Source organism: Mustela erminea, chromosome 3 (genome assembly GCF_009829155.1).
Source record: "Mustela erminea isolate mMusErm1 chromosome 3, mMusErm1.Pri, whole genome shotgun sequence".
Classification (NCBI taxonomy): Eukaryota; Metazoa; Chordata; class Mammalia; order Carnivora; family Mustelidae; genus Mustela; species Mustela erminea.
This window is the reverse complement of record NC_045616.1, coordinates 146,966,292-146,987,364: the sequence shown is the minus strand read 5'-3', so window position 1 is coordinate 146,987,364 and position 21,073 is coordinate 146,966,292. Positions and strand designations below refer to the sequence as shown.

Genomic DNA, 21,073 nt, shown 5'->3' with positions numbered 1-21,073 from the left:
CTAATGATGCTTTGATTAGCATCAAGGTTAGGCCATTTGACAGCAGAATGGATTGGAAACACGATCTTGACTTAGAGTACTTGAATACACTGCAAGTTTCTCAGGCATGTAAGTGAGGCAGGAGTCAAGAGGAAGCATTCAGTTTTGCATAAAGGTTGGGTTGATGATATGAGCATTGACTCTCAACTGAAAAAGAATTACTCTGATATCAAAAGCTCAAATTTTAGGAGTAAATTGCACATGAAAATAGCCTTCTCAAAAATACCCACACAACTAACTAGCTAAATAAATAAATAAGTAAAACTACCTGACTCATGAGTCAAATAGAGAATAGATAGAACGTTGAGCCAAGGAAACATCTTTGAAACTCCTTAGTATAACTTTATGATATAATTTATCTTTTTATTGGGTGCAAAGGATTATATACATGAATCAAAATATCATCTTAGTTTTCTGTTAGCTTATTTTTTCTTAAGATTCTATTAGTTTAGGAGAAATTCTGGATAGACAAATTATTTTTGCAATGCAATTAAATCTATTTTAATAAGCCATCATGCTATCTCTTCTTGTTTTTTTCTTGTTGTTCTTTATTTTACTACTCCAAAACCGAGCTCTACATATAATTTCAAAATAAGAAAAGAAATTCTATCGCCATTGTCTTGACTTTTTATCTGCAACTCTTCCCTGAGTTGCCTTCTTGCAAGCCTATCTTGCAGATTTTGGACTTGAATCTCCACAATCATGGGAAATCAATTCCTTAAAATAAAATTATCTCTCTCTTTGTTTCTCCATAAATACATATGCATATATAGGCATATGTATACACACACACACACACACACACACACACACACACACACATCCTGTTGGTTTTGTTTATTTGGAGAACCCTAATAGAATGCCAATCAGATCAAGCCAGGCATATAAATAAGGCATAGATCAATCTGTTTTTGAAATCTATTGGCTGTACCCATTCCTTACTTTTTCTTTAAGGTCTAAAGAAAATCATTTAAACCATTTTGACAAAGGTCACCTCTGGCTCACTGACAAAATGAGAAGGGGCTTTTACAGTCATTATTTAACTGACCTGTGAATTTCAACCCTTGTTTGTCATTTCTTATTCTCAAAACTTTCAGTTTATTTTCCATTGCACTATTTTAATGTTTGTGTTTTGCTTTTTATTATATAGATCTACGTAATTCTTCTTCACTTGCTCTTCCGTTAAAAGTCAAGGTTCAGTGAGAGACTATGAACTCTGAAAAATAATCTGAGGGGTTTGAAGGGGTGGGGGTGGGAGGTTGGGGGTACCAGGTGGTGGATATTGGGGAGGGCACGGATTGCATGGAGCACTGGGTGTGGTGCAAAAACCCATGAATACTGTTACGCTGAAAATAAATTTAAAAAATTAAAAAAAAAAAAAAAGTCAAGGTTCACATACCTTCTCTGCAGTTTTTCCGAGAGTGTTACCTATTTGTGTGATTTTGACTACCACCTGTATACCACTTACTCTATACCTGTATCTCTATCACAGGCTTCTTTTGCGAACTCCAGATTAACATATCTAAATATCTGTGAGATACTTCACCTGGGTACACCTAAGGAGGGCTGCCAGGGTGGCTCAGTTGGTTAAGTGACGAGCTCTTGATTTTGGCTCAGGTCATGGTTGCAGGACCTTGGTGGTGAGCCCTGCACCAGGCTCTGTGCTCAGCGGGGAGTCGTCTTGAAGACTTTCTCTCTTTCTCTCTCTTCCTCTTTTTCTCTTCTCTCCCTACTGTCTCTCTCTAAAATAAGTAAGTTTTAAAAAAATAAAATAAAAGTAACTGTGGATGTACCATGTCTAACAGCGATCATTTTGTCTCTTACTCTAATGCCAGTTCTATACTGGATATTAGGAAAACAAAGTCAGAAATCTGAGTCACTTATTTTACTTCTCCCACTATTTCATTCTCTGCATGCAATTATCCGTTAAGGTCTTGTCTCATCCTTTCTATTCCCATGACTGACAGATCTTGAAATATTTCAAAATATGTCCATCTTTCAAATGTTCAATTCTAATATCCCATTCTCTTCATTACTTCCTGGTCAGACCTACTGTAACCTTCACCTTTATGCTCTCCCTGTCTCCATGTCGGTCCCCCCACCTCCAGTGGGTCTTTCAAGTGGCACTTTTAGGGCTCATTTTACAACTGCAACTCTGTCCATGTGAATTCTCAGTCAAGACATCTTTGTGGATCATGAGACCTTTAAGAACAAACAAAACTATAATATACCACACAAGGCTATAGTTAATAATATTTTGTTGACTATTTGATAGTTGCTAAGAGTGTAAATATATATATTTTTTAATTTACTTACTTTAGGAGAGAGAGTGTGTGAGCATGAAGAGGAGCAGAAGGAAAGGAAAAGAGAGAGAGAGAATCTCTCTGGTCTTCCCAGTGAGGGGCTTGATCCTAGGACCCTGAGATCATGACTCTTAAGAGTCAGACACTTAACCGACTGAGCCACCAAGATGCCCCTAAGACAGTAAATCTTAAAAGTCCTAACTACAAGAAAAAATTTTGTAATGATAAATGACAACAGATATTAACTAGGTTTATTGCAGTGATGATCTTGCAATGTATACAAATATTGAATCATTATGTTGTACACCTGAAACTAATACAATGTTATGTGTCAACTATACCCCAATGTATAAACAAACAAACAAATAAATAAATATAACCTTGATATTAGAATTGAACCTGACATTTTCTGTATTTACCTACATGAAACAGCTGGCTTCATGTTCTCTGACTATATTGAAATATGGTTATCTAAGCCTCATGTAGAATTTTCAAGCCTCAGTGCTTATAAAACTTTCCCTCAGACTCTCTCTTCTGAAAAAATGGAGTCATCCTTCAAGACGCATCTCAGATGCTCCCTCATCTGTGAAGGCTTTCTTAAACTCCTCCATCTTCTGGACATAATCATAGACTTGCCTTTGGCTCCACCACCCCAATAGGATCTCCACTATAGTACTTTCAACAGAATACTGAAATTATTATTAGCTCTTAATATCCTTAGAAGATAACAATCTGTGGTGTTTTCTGGTGCAATGGAGCTACACTTCCTTACTTAAAATCCTAGTTTCAGTGTTTACTGTCCGTGGAGCCCTGGGACAGTTACCTGACTCTTCTGTGTCTCAGTTTTCTGATATGTGAAATGGGGCTACTAGAAATCTTCTTCATATGTTGTTTTGAGGATTACATAATTTTATAAATGTAAAGCAATTAAAACAGTGCCCAAGGTAAGCACTAAGTAAAGCTTACTGATTACAATTATAATCTAGCGACCTTCATAATTAGATTGATCCCTACCAGGCTTAACACTTTTTCAAATTGTAATGCATTCTTAATGCCTCCAGAATTTAGGGTTTATGTATGTTTCCATTTTTAATCTTTTTGCCATTTTAAACAATTTAAATGTAAGAATTAATGCTAACAGAGATCATCTGAAATGACAACTCAATTTCCTAAATTATTCTTTATGGATAACTGGGCAGCATTTTCTTAATACATAGCTTTGAGGCTATGATATAAAGTACTACTACACAGATATAGGCTCCCAGTTATACATGTTGGTGCAAGTATCCAGCTTACTCTGTGAGTATGTGTTTGTGTACGCAGTGTGTGTGTGTGTGTGTGTGTGTGTGTGTGTGTGTGTGTATGTTTAATAATAGGTGGACTTTTGGATGGCTCAGTGGTTAAGCGTCTGCCTTAGGCTCAGGCTGTGATCTCAGGGTTCTGAGATTGAGTCCCGCATCAGGTTCTCTGCTCAGCAGGGAACCTGCTTCCCTCTCTCTCTCTGCCTGCCTCTGCCTACTTGTGATCTTTCTCTCTGTCAAATACATAAATAAAATATTTTAAAAAATAATAAGAGGTGGACTTTTGTTTCGTTTTGTTTCTGTTTTAGAGGGAACTGGGAGCAATTGATAGCACCTGTAAAATTTGTGCTGATCAAATTAATTTCTGTGTTACTATGCACGTACATTTATCCAAGTATTGTTGAAAATCCAAAATGTCTATTTGAGGAAATTACTGGCTTTACCTCTGGAAGCTCTTAGGATTATTTGTATATAAAGTAAAGTAATATTCCCTAGAAGCAACACCACAGTGTGGTCTTTCTTGAAGGAATGTCAACATTAACATCTGCTCCTTTTAGATAGAACAGCTGTTGATGCTAATGTCCACTAAGCTGTTCAGGATCCTGACTCTACATTTCCACACGTATAAATTCTTTTAGATTTGAAGCTAGGGACATAGATTTTTTTCTTCTCAATAAGTGGAACTTTCAGTAATAGGAACTGTACAAATTATTTTTTCCCCTAGATGCTGATGCTCTAAAATACCCAAGATTAAATTGAAGCTCAATTATGGAAGTTCAGTTTTATTTTACTAATCTACTATGTATTTAACCAATCCACTACCACCACTATGCTTGGCACTTTTGCATTTGCCTTCCTGCTTAGTCTAGAATTCTACATTATTTATGATATTTTATTTTTCTGAGGACTGTCCCAATGCCTTTCTAAAAAAGAAACAGAAGCATAAATATATTTATATATGTTTGCACACATACATACAATGACTTGAATTGGTCCCGATGTTATATTACTATTCCCACATCTTGACTCACCACGACAAACTTAATTAAACTTTAGTTTCCATGTGGAAAGGAAACTGTGGCTCCTACTGTTTCATTTGCATTAGGAACATGCGTTGTGAGAGAGCCACAGGTTTTCGTTACGCTTACAAATGTGTGACTGAAAATAATGTTTTCATTTAATAATAGATTTTAGATCTACTCCTTTAAAGTCTATGTATAAAATGCTAATTCATCTTTGAAGTGAATTGGATGGATTCTATACTATATTAGCAATTACAAAGATATGATTCCAGAGAATCAAACAAAATTTGGATATGCAATTCCTAGGTGAAATGCGACTCTTTCTAAGATAGAATAAAAGTCGGTTTCATTAATTTTTCAACAATCTTTTCACTTCGGATTCAGGCAACTAAAGGCTATGAATCTGCTTCAATCAAAACCAGAGAGAATACTATCTCATTATACTCTTGCCAGGAACCTCAACATGATGTCTAGTTTCCATCATAAGCAGAGCTGAGAATATTAATACCCATGAGGCAGAGTTTCAGAGCTATGCTGCCTATCCATCTGTCTTAGATTCCAAAACTTGATCCTTATATTACATTAACTCATAAGAAACAAGTGTTCCAGAACATGAAATTATGTCGCCATAAAGATGATTATATTTCACGGTCATATAGAGGAGTCATATAAGCAAAAGCAATGTAGAGTAATGTCGGAGCTTCTATGTTTTGGAGTGCTTTCTTCAAAATTTCCTGAGACCCTTCTTTTTCCCAGGTCTATTTATGGACAGCAATGCCGTCTGGGTGGGGTGTCACAGGCTTGACTAGAACTGCGTGGGCCTTTGTGTCCACTTGTCCCCTCGAAGGCACTCTCTGACTTTCTACTTAATTTGGGGTTTATCAGATACTCTGTGGAGTTCCAGGACTAACACATATGGAGTTGTCTCAGGGTCACATGACTAGATCCTGATTCCTAGAAGTGGTCTGTCATGGAAATAGCCTGTGCTAATGACATTGTGTAATTTTTACAAAATCACTATAAATTAGACTGCCAGAATGGCACTCAAAGACTGACTTGGCATGACTCCAACTTTGTATAGAGATAGATATCCCACAGAAAATATTTGCCTGGGGCCCCATATACCTCAGGGAAACCCTGACTGTCTGTTCATTTTCAACAAAGGCTCTTTTGAAAACCTTTTCCACTCTATTATTCGGTATTCTGTAAATATATTTCTAAAAGGTACATTCAAAAAATATAGTGTAAATAACTTAAATCTTGATGGATTTGCTTCCTTTTACCTACCACTGGAATCATAAGACTCATCCTATTTCTTATTAGTTTAGGCTTCCAGAAAGCTCTGAGGACATTAATGTGCCATAGAGACACTCTTCTAGATCAGCTTCCTAGGACTTCTACTATAGTTTTCCATTTCTGTTTTTGGATTTATTCTAAACTCTCTTCAAGCATATATGTTCTGCTCTATTTTGCTTTGTTTTGTTTTCAAGCATATATGTTTTTATTAAAAGCATGACAAAATCTTTTAGATTTAAAGACAGTTAACTAACAAAATACTCATTTTTCTAGAAAAAAAAAAAAAAACTGGTGGCAATGATAAATTATATCCATTCTAGGCGAGGGCCAAAAATCTTATGTGAGGAAAATAGCAGTAAAGTAGAAATGTGCTGAAAGGAAGAGTCACCGTCAGTTATTTTGTGGAACAAAATTTCTGTGAATTTACAGTAAGATTTAAAAGTGGCATGCTGTGTCAGAGACTGAGGTGTACGTACTTGGGTTCCAACACTTACTACTTTGGCCATACATAGCTTCATAAAGAGCTTGCAAAACATGTAATAAATGAATAATTTATAAAGTATAACAAGCCACGTCACATACTTCAAACCACATTTCAAATGGTATGTCATGTTTTTGAGGGGCAGGGGAAGGAAGGCATCCTGCTCATTCAAGGATATCAACAGTAGTTTAGAATATTTACGCCTGGGTTTTTTTTTCCCCCATGTCTCTTCTGGGTAAATAGTTTCAGAATGTCTGTGAGCAATAATGTGCTATAACACCACGTTTAATGACACTCAATATCTTAACGTTTTGTCTTTAGCAAAGAATGTTAAAATTAAAGAAAGAATTAGGAAAAAAATATATATATATATGTATTAATTTCATTAAAATAACCAGGGAGAATTGAGGTAAAGAATGATTAAATGATATTCCAAAGCTTACCCGGGCCACTGAGTCAGGAAGAGAAACCAGGTCTCTTGGATTTCAATCCCAGTGTTCAAGTCACTGGTTTGTTCAACTCCTGTGCAAAACATCCACACACAATACACAATGCATAATCCCCCTTGCTATCAAGTGGTTGTCAAAAGAAACGCCATTACCTTTCCCACATATTGAGGCTCGGAGCCCATGTATTCCTCCAGCACAAAAAATTGATTCCATACCCAGCCCCGTTTAACTCGTTGGAAATGTGGCCGGCGCCCTGGCAGGTGGATAACATTTTCTGTCGGTTCTGTGGCTAAAGTCTGTCGTGGCTGTGGTTGAAGGGGTGTTAGGAGACCTCCATCAAACAGGACCCAGAGAAGCAGGGATAAGCAGTTCCTTGTAAGCATTGGCAAAGGCTTTCCAACAGCAAAGTAATAAAAACTCCAGCACTTAATGTAGAATTGTGGAATCCAGGTTTGAGGTGTTTGTGGCCTCCACCACTTGACTTTCTATTTTATTGCAGAAGTGATAATGCAGGCATTAATCCTTTTGATGAAAAGGCTTCTGTTGTATTACATCCCATCTAAAGGGACCTATAAAACAGATTAACAAAGATACATTAAATCAACAGAATGACATGATGATACTCATCAAAACTCTCATTGTGTCTGCCAACGTTTAAAGACGTAAAGAGGAAAGCCTGGAAAAAACTTTTAGGGATAATTGGTCACTGCTATGCACCCTGTAAACTTGGATGAACTAACTTTAGTTACAATGGAAAAAGCTTCCGCTATGATGAAGCAAAAGGTATATCATAAACAGAAGCAATATTTTTTCCAATGTAATCATCATTTTAAGGATACAACACAGATCACTATTTTTAACATGAACTAGATTAGAGGAGGGTTTCACGATATCACCCTTGACATCTGGAGTTGAATGGTTGTTACTGGGGACCTATTCTGTGCTTTAGACTTTAAGCCACATTTCTCTCCTCTGTTCAGAAAGTGACAGTAGCATCCTCCCCTACTCCCAATAGTGACAATCAAAAACTTTTCCAGACATTGCCAAATAGCTCCTGGAAGAAGCAAAATAGGCCAACATGGACAATTGCACATTTAGAAAATAAAGAAAAGAAAACAATAAGGAAAAAATAATTCCTTAAGATTAGAAAATAGAAAGAATCAGACCATCCAGGAAAGAACAAGATAAATTACTAAACGTAAGCCAATGGCATTACTGAAACATAAATGACTGGTAAAATGTCAGATGGTTTTATAACTCTTTATAAGCTTTAACTTAAAAAGAATTGCTTCTCTAGTCTGGATACATGGGAATTATTTTTTCTAAGTTATGCAGCTTAGAGCAACCTTGAATCCCTACCAGACTGACAACCTCTTTTCTGCATTTAGGTTAAATGAGCTTTGAACTCTTCCTTACAACAAGAAATTCTTTTTTTTTTTTTTCTTCACTTATCTAAGGTTTACTGAGTATCTACAAAATTCTTTATTATACAGTAGATAAGAAAATAATACACAACCCTTGACCCTCTTAAATCAGAAACAGAAAATATATTTAAAAAACAAATACAGGGGTCCCTGGGTGGCTCAGTCAGTTAAGTGGCTGCCTTCAGCTCAGTTCATAATTACAGGGTCCTGGGATCAAGCCCCAGGTCTGGCTGCTTGCTTAGTGGGGAGTCTGCTTCTTCCTCTGCCCCTGCCCCTGCCCCTCCCCACTGCTTGTGCTCAATCTTTCTCTTTCTGTCAAATAAATAAGTAAAATCTTTTTTAAAAAATGAGTAAATAACAAATACATAAATGTGACCAAATTTACCAATGCTGTGAAGGAAAAAAAAATAAATAAATAAAATAAGCCCAGACAGACTATCCTGATGGCAAAACTTAAGTTAGCAAAAGCCAGTTTTAGGTGACAATTGCACTGAGAACTAAAGGAACAGGAACAGCCTATGCTCTGCGAGCAGCCAGCATGTGGCTCCAGCCAGCCTGGTTTTGTGCATTTGGCACTCAGGGTCCCAAGCCTACAGCCTACAAGTGGAATTTTTCAAGAGCCAAAAGTGTTGGAGGCCAGAATTTATATATAATGTTTCCAAAACAAGAGAACTAACATCAAAATCAATATATGTTTAATCAAACATCTATGAAACATGGCTTCTTGTCAACTTGTCAGCTACGATGCAGTTCAGAGGTCCTCCAGGCATATACGACATAACAAAAATTAAAATACATTCCTCACAAACGTAAAAATGTAAGCATTGAATGTGGGAATGATGCTTGAAATAAGATATGAGATAGGGAATATCCAAAAGTTATACTTTGAAAGCATTCTATAAGAATACTCCCCTTAAAAAGAAAGAAAACAGGATGTGATATTTTTCTATTGTGTGAAGGGATGAGATTGTTACATACTGACAAAAACATAAGTAGGCATATATTTAATTGTAGCTTTTCATTCTGGCAAAATAATGCTCATAACAAGTTAACTTACACCTATATTGTCCCATATGGTAACAATTAGCCATATGTGGCTATTTAGTTGAAATGTGGCAATTTGAGATTTTTAATTTACATACCAAATTTCAAAGAATTAATACCAGAAAAGGAAGAATTTCTCAATTTCTATATTCATTTTTTGTTGACATGATAATATTTTGGATATATTAGATTGAATAAATATAAAAATTAACTTCACTTATTTCTTATTGTTTTTTTAATGTGTTTAGTAGAAAATTAAAATTATAGGGTGCCTGGGTGGCTCAGTTGGTTGAGCGACTGCCTTCGGCTCAGGTCATGATCCCAGACTTACAGGACCGAGTCCCACATCAGGCACCAGGTCCTTGGGGAGTCTGCTTCTCCCTCTGACCTTCTCCTCTCTCATGCTCTCTCTCACTCATTCTCTCTCAAATAAATAAATAAAATCTTAAAAAAAAAAAGAAAATTAAAATTATATATGCAGCTCACATTTGTGGTTTGCATTATTTTTTATTAGGCAGCACTGATTCAAACAAGAGTTTAAATCACAAACTGTGGTTTCCAATGAAATAATTTACTCTTAATGTTCAAAACCAAATATCTTACATGAATGTATCATGTCTATGTGACAATACATTTAAGAGGTCAGAGAATATTTGCCACTATTTTCAATAAGCTTGTGTAGGCAAAGTACATGTATTTTCTTCATCTGTTCTCAAGTCTGAAGCACTAACACCAACATCCAAAGTGTTTTAATTTGTTAACATTTCCATTTCTTCCATGCTTCTTCCCATACTCATGGCAATCCTAGTCTAGGCATATGCAGAACGACTGGGGAGATAAACACGAGTAGATGGGTTTAGAGAGCATTGACACCTAAGGCTGTGTCTTTAAGCAAGTGTCTTTTGAGTGTAGAGTAGGGATTTTCAATATTGGACATCTGGGTAAATTCATCATCACTGCCACCAGTCCTGTTCCAGATACCTTTTCCTGTTTGGCCTCAAAGGTGTCCAAATTCTGAGATTTGATCCACTACTGGAGTAATTTTTCAGAAATTCTAATCCGTAGACATCATTCCCCTCCTCATACCCTAGAATGTGTGTCTACAACGTGAGGGGATTGGCTGTGAGGGATTCATAAGTAAGAGTGTGATTGTAACATGCAAAGTGTGTTGTTCCACAAGATAATTCCTCAGCACCTCAATGACTCACATCACCAAAAATGACGGCCAAACACAAAATATCATAATAATGCAGCATTTAACTGCAGCCGTGGAGGACAGTGTGGAATAGAATCCCCATTTCCTTTAGGTTCACATTCTATCTTTCCTTTGACGCTGTTTGGACACACATTCTATCTCATCATGGTGTGTTTTCTCACTTTTATGTCCAGCCCCACACCTTTTTCTTTCTCAAAGTAGGCTTAATCTTACTTCTATCCCTATCATCAAATCACTTTCTCCTTTCTCCCTAAAATGGAATGTTATATATACAGGGAAACTTACTTATTAGTAGTCTCTTTTTATTAACATTTCCATGAGGGTGATGATTGCGAGGAGTGACTTCACAAGTTTGGGAGATTTGCACATAATCTTATTTTTTCCTCATGAATCCTGCCTGCTTTTTTTTTTTTTTTTTAAAGATTTTATTTATTTGTTTGTGAAAGGGAACATGCACCCATGAGTAGGGGGAGGAGCCTTAGGGAAGGGCAGAGGGAGAAGCAGATTCCTGGCTGAGCAGGGAGCCCCATGATTCAGGGTTCAAGAGCCCAAGACCCCAGGATCATGACCTGAGCCAAAAGCAGACACTTAAATGATTGAGACACCCAGGTGCCCTGAATCCTGCTGTTTTAATATAAATTCTACAGAATACAAAGCTTTTTAGAAATTCACATACCATAGTGTAGTGGAAAAATCTGTAATTAACACCGTAGAGCCTTCTCACTACACACTGGAGATATAATGTACAGCATGGGGACTATAGTTAACAATAAAGTTGCATATTTGAAAGTTGCTAAGAGAGTTCATCTTGAAAATAGGATTTTTAAAAATTTTTTTTTTATTTTTTATATACATGTATTTTTATCCCCAGGGGTACAGGTCTGTGAATCAGCACTCACCAAAGCACATACCCTCCCCAATGTCCATAACCCCACCCCCCCTTCCCCCAACCCCCCTCCCCCCAGCAACCCTCAGTTTGTTTTGTAAGATTAAGAGTCACTTATGGTTTGTCTCCCTCCCAATCCCATCTTGTTTCGTTGATTCTTCTCCTACCCACTTAAGCCCCCAGGATTTTTAATATGATATACATGAGCTTAACAGGACCTACATGATTTCCCTCTGCATGAGCCTGGCCATTTACCCCCTGTGCTGCCCAAACCCTTTATTTTTATTAATAACAATAGTAATAATTTATATTACAGATGCCTGTGCCTTTGCACGTCTGTGAAGGACGTGTTATTATTGTGCCCCTATCACAAATGAAATAGAAGAATGAGAACTTAAGGAAGATAGCAGGGGTCCACAAATGAGCGCATAGCGGGCAGGTAGGTTTGAATCTGGGCAGCCTGACTCCCGAGGTCATCCTCTTAGATGCTATTCTATACTCTCCCATATAGATTACATAAATCGTTGAAAGCATCAAGGGTTTCAAATCCTAGCAAGAGAAGGAATATAAGCTTACGGAGATGGCTTCCAAATTATTTTTTCCAAAGCTAAACAGCTATCTCAATATTAGGCCAGCTCAAGTTTACTGTGACTCCTTTAGAGCTTCTGTGAAGTTAGTGCACTGAAGCTATCAGGTCAACTCAGTCCCTTTTCAAACAGGAGATTGGGGACTCCCTGAATTCACACACCAGGATGTGAAAAGAGACAATTTCTAGGCAGAGACAGGAGGGAAGATGCAAAAACTGGCAGACTTAGTATGGTAAGAGAATTGGATGGTGGCTGAGAATTAAGAAACTGCACGACAGCTCAGCAAATCCGCCCAGCAAGGTGCTAGACAGGCCAGGTGACCCGAAGCAGGTGTCCTACAGAGAGAAAGGTAAGGTGGATTCCAGCTGAGAAGGCTTCTTTGTCCTTAGCCTGATCTGGGCATGCAAGCCAGCCAGAGGAGAAGACAGCCTGTGAGGCCTCCTTGACAACTCCAGATTTGGGGGTCATTCTGGCTACAGTATAATTAATCAAAGCTTAATCAAATAGGCAAAAAGAAAGATGGACTTTGGAATGAGACAGATCCGTTCATTGCATAGTTCTACACTAAGTATCTGCTAAGTAGCATTTGAATTGTGGGGACACAGTCAACAATATTCTCATGGCTGTGGTCCATATACATGATGAAATCATGGATTTTTAAAAATTCATCATTCAGTTAAAATGTGTGTGTGTATGCTACTTCCTAACTCACACGACTGTGGTGAAATCCTAAAAATCCATTCCAGGACACTATAACACCGCAGTCCTTGGGCGAACAGATATTATTTTCAATGCCTGATGCCGCTTCCAGCAGATCCCAGCCTGCGGCCACATTTGTCAGCCAGGGAGCTTTTAAAGTGCTATATCACAACGAAAGAAATGCAAGGAGATTGAAGGACTCCGGTTCTTAAGTGAAAGAGAAACAACTCCCCCCAGGCATGAAACAAAACCTAAATTTCAAGGAAAAACTGTGCTGAGCTACCAAGCTGGGACCACTTGCCCCAGCACTGATGGAGTTGTTAAAACACTAAGAATAGCAGACTTCTGCTGAGGTGTCAGTGCCCTGTGGAAACAAGTGAGCCTTAAAGAAGACATATTGGTGACGAAGGACATCACCAGGGGTGTGTTCTCTACCATACACCGATTTTCGGGCATAGCCTTTAAAAATTTATATTTTTCCATCATTCCTAAACTTTTGTAGAGCCAAAGTGGCTTTCTAAAGACTTTCCAAGCCTGAAATGAGTCTCTGGAGTCAAACATTCCTTTTAGCTGAAAGGAGTTTTTTTGTTTGTTTGTATTTTTGTTTTTTGTTTTTAATGATCATATATCAAAGGAGGGGATACTTGTGTGTGAAATACCCATTAAGTGTGTCTCCAAAGTGGAGAGCTAGCCAAAGGCTGTGGTTTCCACCGTTACTTACTTAATCTTGACTGTGTGTACTTCTAAGCATAGCTCCTGACAAAAGGTCTATTTCCTATAAATGACAATGAAAGGGTCTATCTTTATTAGATTGACAGATATGTTAGTTATTACAAAAGATTCTATATTATGAGGCTCACTCAGAGGCTACCCCATCATGGATAACTTTCACAGTGATTTTCCTGTGGCCTATTAAGTAATTTTTCAAGGGCACTTCCCAAAGTTAAAAAATAAAATAAAATAAAAAGAATATTTATAGTCTTGCTACCCCATCTTTTAAATAAATGGTCTTTTAATTTGAAATAATACGAAAGGAGGTCTTCTTTTCCATATTAAAAAAAGAGAAAATAGTTTATATAATCTTGAAATTATTAAAATATCCACAATAAACTTATACATAACTCATTACCTTAAAAACATTTTTTAGATGTGACTTAACTTTACACTTAAAATTTTCTGCTTCATACTATATAAAATTCATAATTATTTAAAGATGCTAGGCAAATCTGACAGTTCAAGAATTTGACTCTAGAGAAATTTTCTGAAGGTTTTAACAGAGACATTTTTCTATAAAATATTTAACCATTGTTCAGGAGTTAAAGTAGTTCTTGGAATGCCTTGGGAATGATAAACTTCCTTACTGTACCTCTCTTGGGCCCAGTAAGCCCATATCAGAAGGAAATTTACCCCCCTGTTGTAGCAAAACCTTAATCCTAACTCCTGTATTTCATGAATTTGCCACTGCAAAGCAAAGATAGTAAACCAATTTCTGTTGCCTCAAACAAAGATGTCTCAAGGTGATAATTACTCTATGAGCTTAATATATGGAGTTCATTGATCCTTTCTCTCCGACTTGTCTAGATGTTACTCTCTACTGCACACTGTTGAAGAAGAAGAAAGAAAGAAAGAAAAGAAAGAAAGCAAGAAGAAAAAGAAAGAAAAAGAACAAGAAGATGATCACAAAGAAGAAAATGAAAAAAAAAACAAAAAAGAAAAGAAACCAAAAACTTGACCACAGGACAGCCAACCAAGACTAAATCGCAATTTCAACCTCTTTCAGAAGTGGAATTTTAAATCAGTTAGGCTGGAATTTCCTGGTTAGCACTAGTGAGGTAATCTGCCCCATAAAGCCCCCTGCTTCTTAAGGGAAGATAACTTTGTTTGAAGTAAATTTTACTTGGTTACCCACCAATCTCAAGGCAATTTACATGCAATTTGGAGGTACAGTCATGTTGCAGGATTTCTTCTCCTTTGGTGCCTGTGGTTCTTGGTCAAGCCACTTCAAAGAATGAAGAGGTTGGCCAGGTGAAGAGTGGTGGGCGGCAAAGCAAGATTGAGTGATAGTACAAAGCTCCTGAAGATAGTGGAGATCTGACAGGGTTGCCATCACAGTTTCAAAGTCTAACGGGTTTTATGGGTTTGTTGACAGACTGTTTTAATCTGATGAACCCTAGCTGCACCTGTCATTCTATCAGGTTTTCTCATCTACCTATCATATGGGTAAGGATGGAAGGCTCCTTCCAGAATGGTGTAAAATCCTTTTAAAGGTTGTTCCCTATTAGGGCCGAGGGGGTTTGTCCCTACCTGCCTTTTTTCCAACTATCCTTTATCAATAAGACACTGTGACATGTCCCTCTCAGATATTGGTTTGGCTCTGAGAAACCCAAAATCCTAACTAAAAGAAATGCAATCCTTTATATACAAAGAGTTGAATGCACCACCTGGAACATCTGCTTATTTTATTTATACAGACTGTGGTCTTGGAAGCTGTAGATATTTACAAAAAATGACAAAGTTTTATCAAAGACCACTTATAATTACAATGGCCACTATGGGGAACATTCCAGTTAGACAAGACCTTTTATTTAAAAATGCACCTGAGAGTAAGGGTTCCCACATCCAACAAACAGAATGCGCTACTTATTTTAATTGTCATGTAAAAGCTTCCAAAAGGCTTCAAGATTCCAAAATAGCCTCATTGCAAGATTCATTGCAAAAAGCTAATGAAAAATTAAAGGCATAAAAGGAACACATAGGCCTCCTACATTGCACGGTCCTAGGAGCCCATCATCAAAATGTGCGCCCAAGGATTGGTGTCTCAGTCATAATCAACTAAGACACTAGAAAAAAAAAAAATCATCCTCAAAAGACCTATGCAAAATCTTCAGTATCAGTTTGAATGTTCCCATATCAACTTCAGAATGAGGATTCCCACCCACATCACTCCTACCCCCCGCAAAGCTTACAGGATTCGGAGAGATTTTCTGTAAAGTGCTATTATAATATTCTCTTAAATAACCAAGGAGAAACTAAAATTAATGGGATTGTTCAATACTTCCAGAAATATTGACTGTTCAAGCTGAAACCTGAACAGATATTTGAAAAGATTTAATAATTCAATAATCATAAATTTGATCAAATTGGAGGCTAACAGTCAGACCCCAATAGGAATTTTTTAGGCTTCTCCATATGCTAAATGTACCCAGAGGGAAAACATTCCAACGTAGGGGGATGGGTATGCCAGTCTTTGATATCATTTAGGTAGCAACCCAATTTTTGAGGATCGTTGTTCTTGTTTAGCAAATCCAGTCTTTAAGGGATCAGAGGTGTGGCTTCACAAACAGTTCATAGTGTAATCATCCTTTTTTACCAATGCCAAAACCTCCTGTTTATCTCAAAGTGCAAGTGTTACAAATCTTTTGGGCTTGGGGGATCAAAAGTCCTTCTAGGAAGAGCTTTCATTTTTTTTCCCTATGCCTTTGACACCTAAATGTGCTATCCAGCGTTTCTCTAGAACCGTTATCTGGACCATCTATTTGTTATGCAAACTTCAAGGAAGTAATTCTTCAGCTTTCTTTTTTTTAAGAAAGTACGAGCATGAGCTAGAGAGAGAGAGACCGTGTGGGGGACAGGGCACGTGAGCTGGAGGTTGGGAGGCGAAAGGCAGAGGGAGAGAGAGAGAATCTTGACGCAGACTCCCTGCTGAGCACAGAGCCCCCCGGGGCTCAATCCCAGGACCCATGAAATTATGACCTGAGTGGAAAGCAAGAGACTCCGACACTAAACCAACTGAGCTACCAGGCACCCCTGGCAGCAATTTAAAAATGGAAGCTATAGAGTCTCTTATCGTGTATGTCTGTATGTTCATGTGTCTATATATGTTGTAGGTATGTGGTATTTCTTGCCTCCAAGTGGAATTGTCAGAATTAATTGGCAAAAGAGGTCTATTTAATTAAAGACAATTAAGTACTTACATAAAATTAAGTTCTCAGAAATATAATAGAAATTTAATCCAAGTGAATTTTAGGTTCCCATGATCTGGGAAAATATTCAATATTAAAACTAGTTAAAGTTTGTTGGTTTAATTAAAATAGGCATGTCTTTAGAGTTATCAGCATTAAATATAATACTTTCGCTCTATGTTGGCTTTCTAAAGGTCAAATAGGTTCATGTTATCGCTTATAGAACTTGTGGACAAAAAGGATAACTTAAGATAGTTAGCTGTTCAATGTCTTGTGAAATTTTTCATGATTAATTTAAATATAATTAAGAAAAAGTTAATTAAATAGATATAAGATAATAAGTTTATAATGAACTTCTCAGCAATATTTATGTCTAATTAAATAGTTTCCCCAAATCTTTTTGGTGGCTTAAATCCTTAGAGTTTTGCCAAGTTAAATTAGATGATGGATAGTCATTAAAAACCTAGATCATTTTGAAATAAGATAAAACGCTGAAATATTTGTTACTGAACATAGGTTTATCTACTCTGGCTTCTTATTACAGAGAAACTAAAGGATATTTGAATGTTGGTGTTGCACTGGAAAAATTGAAAAAGATGTATGTGATGAAGGATAGTTGTAAGAAAATCAGGCAGGGACAAACCCCCTTTCCTCCAAGGGGAAACCACCCTTAAAAGGATTTTACACAACCCTGAAAGGAGCCCTCCATCCTTTTCCACATGATACAATAAATGACAAAAACCCCATTGGATGACAGGTGCAGCTAGGGTTAAGCAAGATGAAAAGAGTTCGCCAACAAAGCACATAAAAACCCCTAGACTTAGAAAGTGTGGTGGCAATCCTCAGGTCCCCTGCTTCTTTGGGAGCTTTGTACTATCATTCAATAAGCCTTGCTTTGCTGCCCATCACTCTGCCCCACCTACTTCTTTATTCTTTGTTTTTGTTTGTCTGTTTGTTTGTTTTTTTATAAAGATTTTATTTATTTATTTGACAGATAGCAAGTAGGCAGAGGCAGGCAGAGAGAGAGAGAAGAGGAAGCAGGCTCAATACCAAGATGTGGGGCTCAATACGAGGACCCTGGGATCGTGACCCTGGCTGAAGGCAGAGGCTTTTTAACCCACTGAGCCACCCAGGCGCCCCCATCTTTATTCTTTGAAGTGGTGTGATCAAGAACCATGGGCACCAAAGGAAAAAATCATGTAACATATACTTCTAGAAATTATTAAATGTTTCCCTAAATTTGCCAATCTAAAGAATGTTGTCATAACAAACAGTTTCCAGTTGTTTACTTCTTGGTTTTCACTAGAAAGTAAACTTTCGAAGGGTTAAGAATTCTAATTAATGTATGTAATTAAAGCTACTGGAAATAATAAGAGAAACATCTCCACATGTCAGCAAAGTAAAATGTGTGCTTTAATGAAGAAGAAGAAAAATGTAGAAGGCTTGTGCAAAGTAAATCTTTGGAAAGGAATTTGTGTGTGTGTGGTCAGGGCTGGCTAAAATCAGAATGAATTTAATTAAGTGAATGAGCCTTAATATCAAAAGTAAGCTAATAAAAATTAAACTATGGTTTTCTCTGTTAAAATTACAAAGCTTTCTTGGGCTGTTATTTTTTCTTTGTAATAGGAGACTATGAAGGCTTTGTCTTTCCCCTTAAAGTAATCTGCCTAGCAAACAAGTATTTCTTATTTTACCAAAATAATGTCTGTTGCTTTGTATTATCGTAATCATGTCTTTGATTACTTAAGAAGACTGAATCTTTCCAATATTAAAAGCTAAATTTTGCTAACAACTATGTAACCTTCTGTATTTGCCTTTAAAATATTTTTTTGGCCATTTTGGTCAAATAGATAATTAAATATTATTTCATAATAATTTATGATCTTATTTTATCAAACGTTCAAACTTTTTGGTATTTTTGACAAATTTTCCCAAAATTCAAATTCTAAGTAAAGTCTTTTTGACTTAAAACTAACTTTATAGGAGACATTCAAGAAGCCCCTGGAATGACTAGAAAAAAAAAATGAAAGAGAATTAAGAAAACAATCTCACTTAAAATTGCACCAAGAATAATAAAATACATAGGAATAAACTTCACCAAATTGGTGAAAGACCTATACTGCAAAAATTATGAAAGACTGACAAAAGAAATTGAAGATGACACAAACAAATGGAAAGATAATCATTCTATGCTGAGACATTAGAAGAATCAATATTGTTAAAATGCCCATACTACTCAAAGCAATCTACAGATTAATGAAATCCCTATAAATATACCAACAACAAAATTCACAGAACTAAAACAAATAATCCTAAAATTTGTATGGAACCACAAAAGACCTGAATAGCCAAAGCAATCTTGAAAAAGAGGAGCAAAGTGATCTGACGGGGCACGTGAGCCCAAATGTTTATAGCAGCAATGTCCACCATAGCCAAACTATGGAAAGAACCTAGATGTCCATCAACAGATGAATGGATAAAATGTGGAATACTATGCCACCATCAAAAGAAATGAAATCTTGCCATTTGCAATGACATGGATGGAACTAGAGGGTATTATGCTGAGCTAAATAAGTCAATCAGAGAAAGGCAATTATCATATGATCTCCCTGATATGAGGAAGGCGAGAGGCAACATAGGGGGTTTGGGGGGTAGGAAAAGAATAAATGAAACAAGATGGGATCGGGAGGGAGACAAACCATAAGAGACTCTGAATCTCACAAAACAAACTGAGGGTTGCCAGGGTAGGGAGAGGGTGGTGGGGTTATGGACATTGGGGAAGGCATGTGCTATGAAGTGTGTAAACCTGGCGATTCACAAACCTGTACCCCTGGGGCTAATAATACATTATATGTTAATAAAAATTAAAAATAAATTAATTTAAAAAAAAAGAGGAGCAAAGCTGGAGATATCACGATCCAAATTTCAAAGTATAATACAGAGCTGTAGTAATCAAACAATAGTGTTATTTTGATGAGCACTGAGAAATATTATAGAATTGTTGAATCATTATATTGTATACCTTAAACTTTTGAAACTATTGGTTTATTATATTTGAATAAAAATTGTTCTTCTTCTACAAAGGAGGTTAAATGAACTTGATGTATTTATATATTAAATTATATGGAAATCACTGGCCAGTAAGAAGTAATATTAAACCTTGTCTACCTTATATTTGTATAGGTATATATTCATATAAGCATTCCAAAAGTTATATGAAATTCTTAAAATTCTGATATATCCTGATATAATGTTATCAGCCATTTTTGTTATTATCTTAAAATGTTGTATGTCACAGAAGTAACCGACTTTCCTTATCAACTACATTATATTGAACTTCTCATCAGATCTTTAACCATGGATATTTTGTCTTTTATCTCTCACAGAGTTATTGTTTTACTCTGATGCTTCTACAAAGTGTCCCTGCAAGAGTGTCTTATTTTTAAGAAAATTTATGACTTCTGACATGTACAAATTTCTGACAACTTTAAGATTATAAAACTGAACTAGGTAAGATTTTCCAGAACTAGTGGGGAACATGGACTCAAGCAAAGTAAACATTAATTACCCGGGACTTAATTAGCTTAGGCAATGATCATAATATTTATGACTCTTGAAATACTGCTAGTTTCTTGATGCTTTGTTTTTCCAGATTTAAGGAAACCCTTTTCTTAAACTATCTATGGTGAAACCATTTATGTTTTCTCTCTACTTGATCTTTCCAGAATTTGGAAACTCTTGAGTTTTCTTTTCATTACAACATAGTTAACTATTTGCATAATTTCAATTCTCTCTCTCACACAATTGAAAACATTGATTATATTACCAAGGCTTTGACTGAAATGATATTACCGGTAAATCTAATAGCCAGTCTTTGGCTTGGTTTTCTGGCCTCAGAGTTTTTTGAGAGGTCAGTCTGAGACTCCTTATGAAAAGGTCTAATAAAGCAGCCTTAAAAAGATCTTATATGGTCAATCACTATTCTTCTTGCAATTATGAAAATAATCAGGGAAAGTTTAATGCAAGCAAATTAGTTTTGCTAGTGTTATCTTTGGTTTAAAAAAAAAAATGGGTTGGGATGGTTGGGTGGCTAAGACAGTTAAGCATCTGCCTTTGGCTCAGGTCATGATCTCTAGGTCCTGGGATCAAGCCCCACGTTGGGCTCCCAGCTCAGTGATGAGTCTGCTTCTCCCTGTCCCTCCGCCTCTTGCCCTGCTTGTGTGCTCTCTCACACGCGCTCTCTCTCTCTAAAGAATAAATAAAATGTTTCCCAAAAAAAGGGAATACCATTTTAAAGAGAAAAATTATTTGAACCTTTGGCTATTTTAAATCTTGTTATTTATCTTGGAGGTTTTGTTATAAAC

At 36.6% G+C, this 21,073-nt stretch overlaps 1 protein-coding gene across 5 annotated transcripts in view; it reads right to left on the bottom strand.

Moving 5' to 3' along the window:
• CDH12 (cadherin 12) overlaps positions 1 to 21,073 on the bottom strand; it is a 996,732-nt gene that overhangs the window by 252,401 nt on the left and 723,258 nt on the right. For 4 of the 5 annotated variants that reach the window (XM_032337714.1, XM_032337713.1, XM_032337715.1 and 1 more), the window contains one exon: positions 7,044 to 7,460. In XM_032337714.1, coding sequence (XP_032193605.1) covers positions 7,044 to 7,274 — 231 coding nt within the window. In that variant the 5' untranslated portion in view covers positions 7,275 to 7,460. Of the gene's footprint in view, positions 1 to 7,043; positions 7,461 to 13,468; positions 13,530 to 21,073 lie in introns of those variants that run through there. The other variant, XM_032337718.1, reaches the window with a different exon arrangement.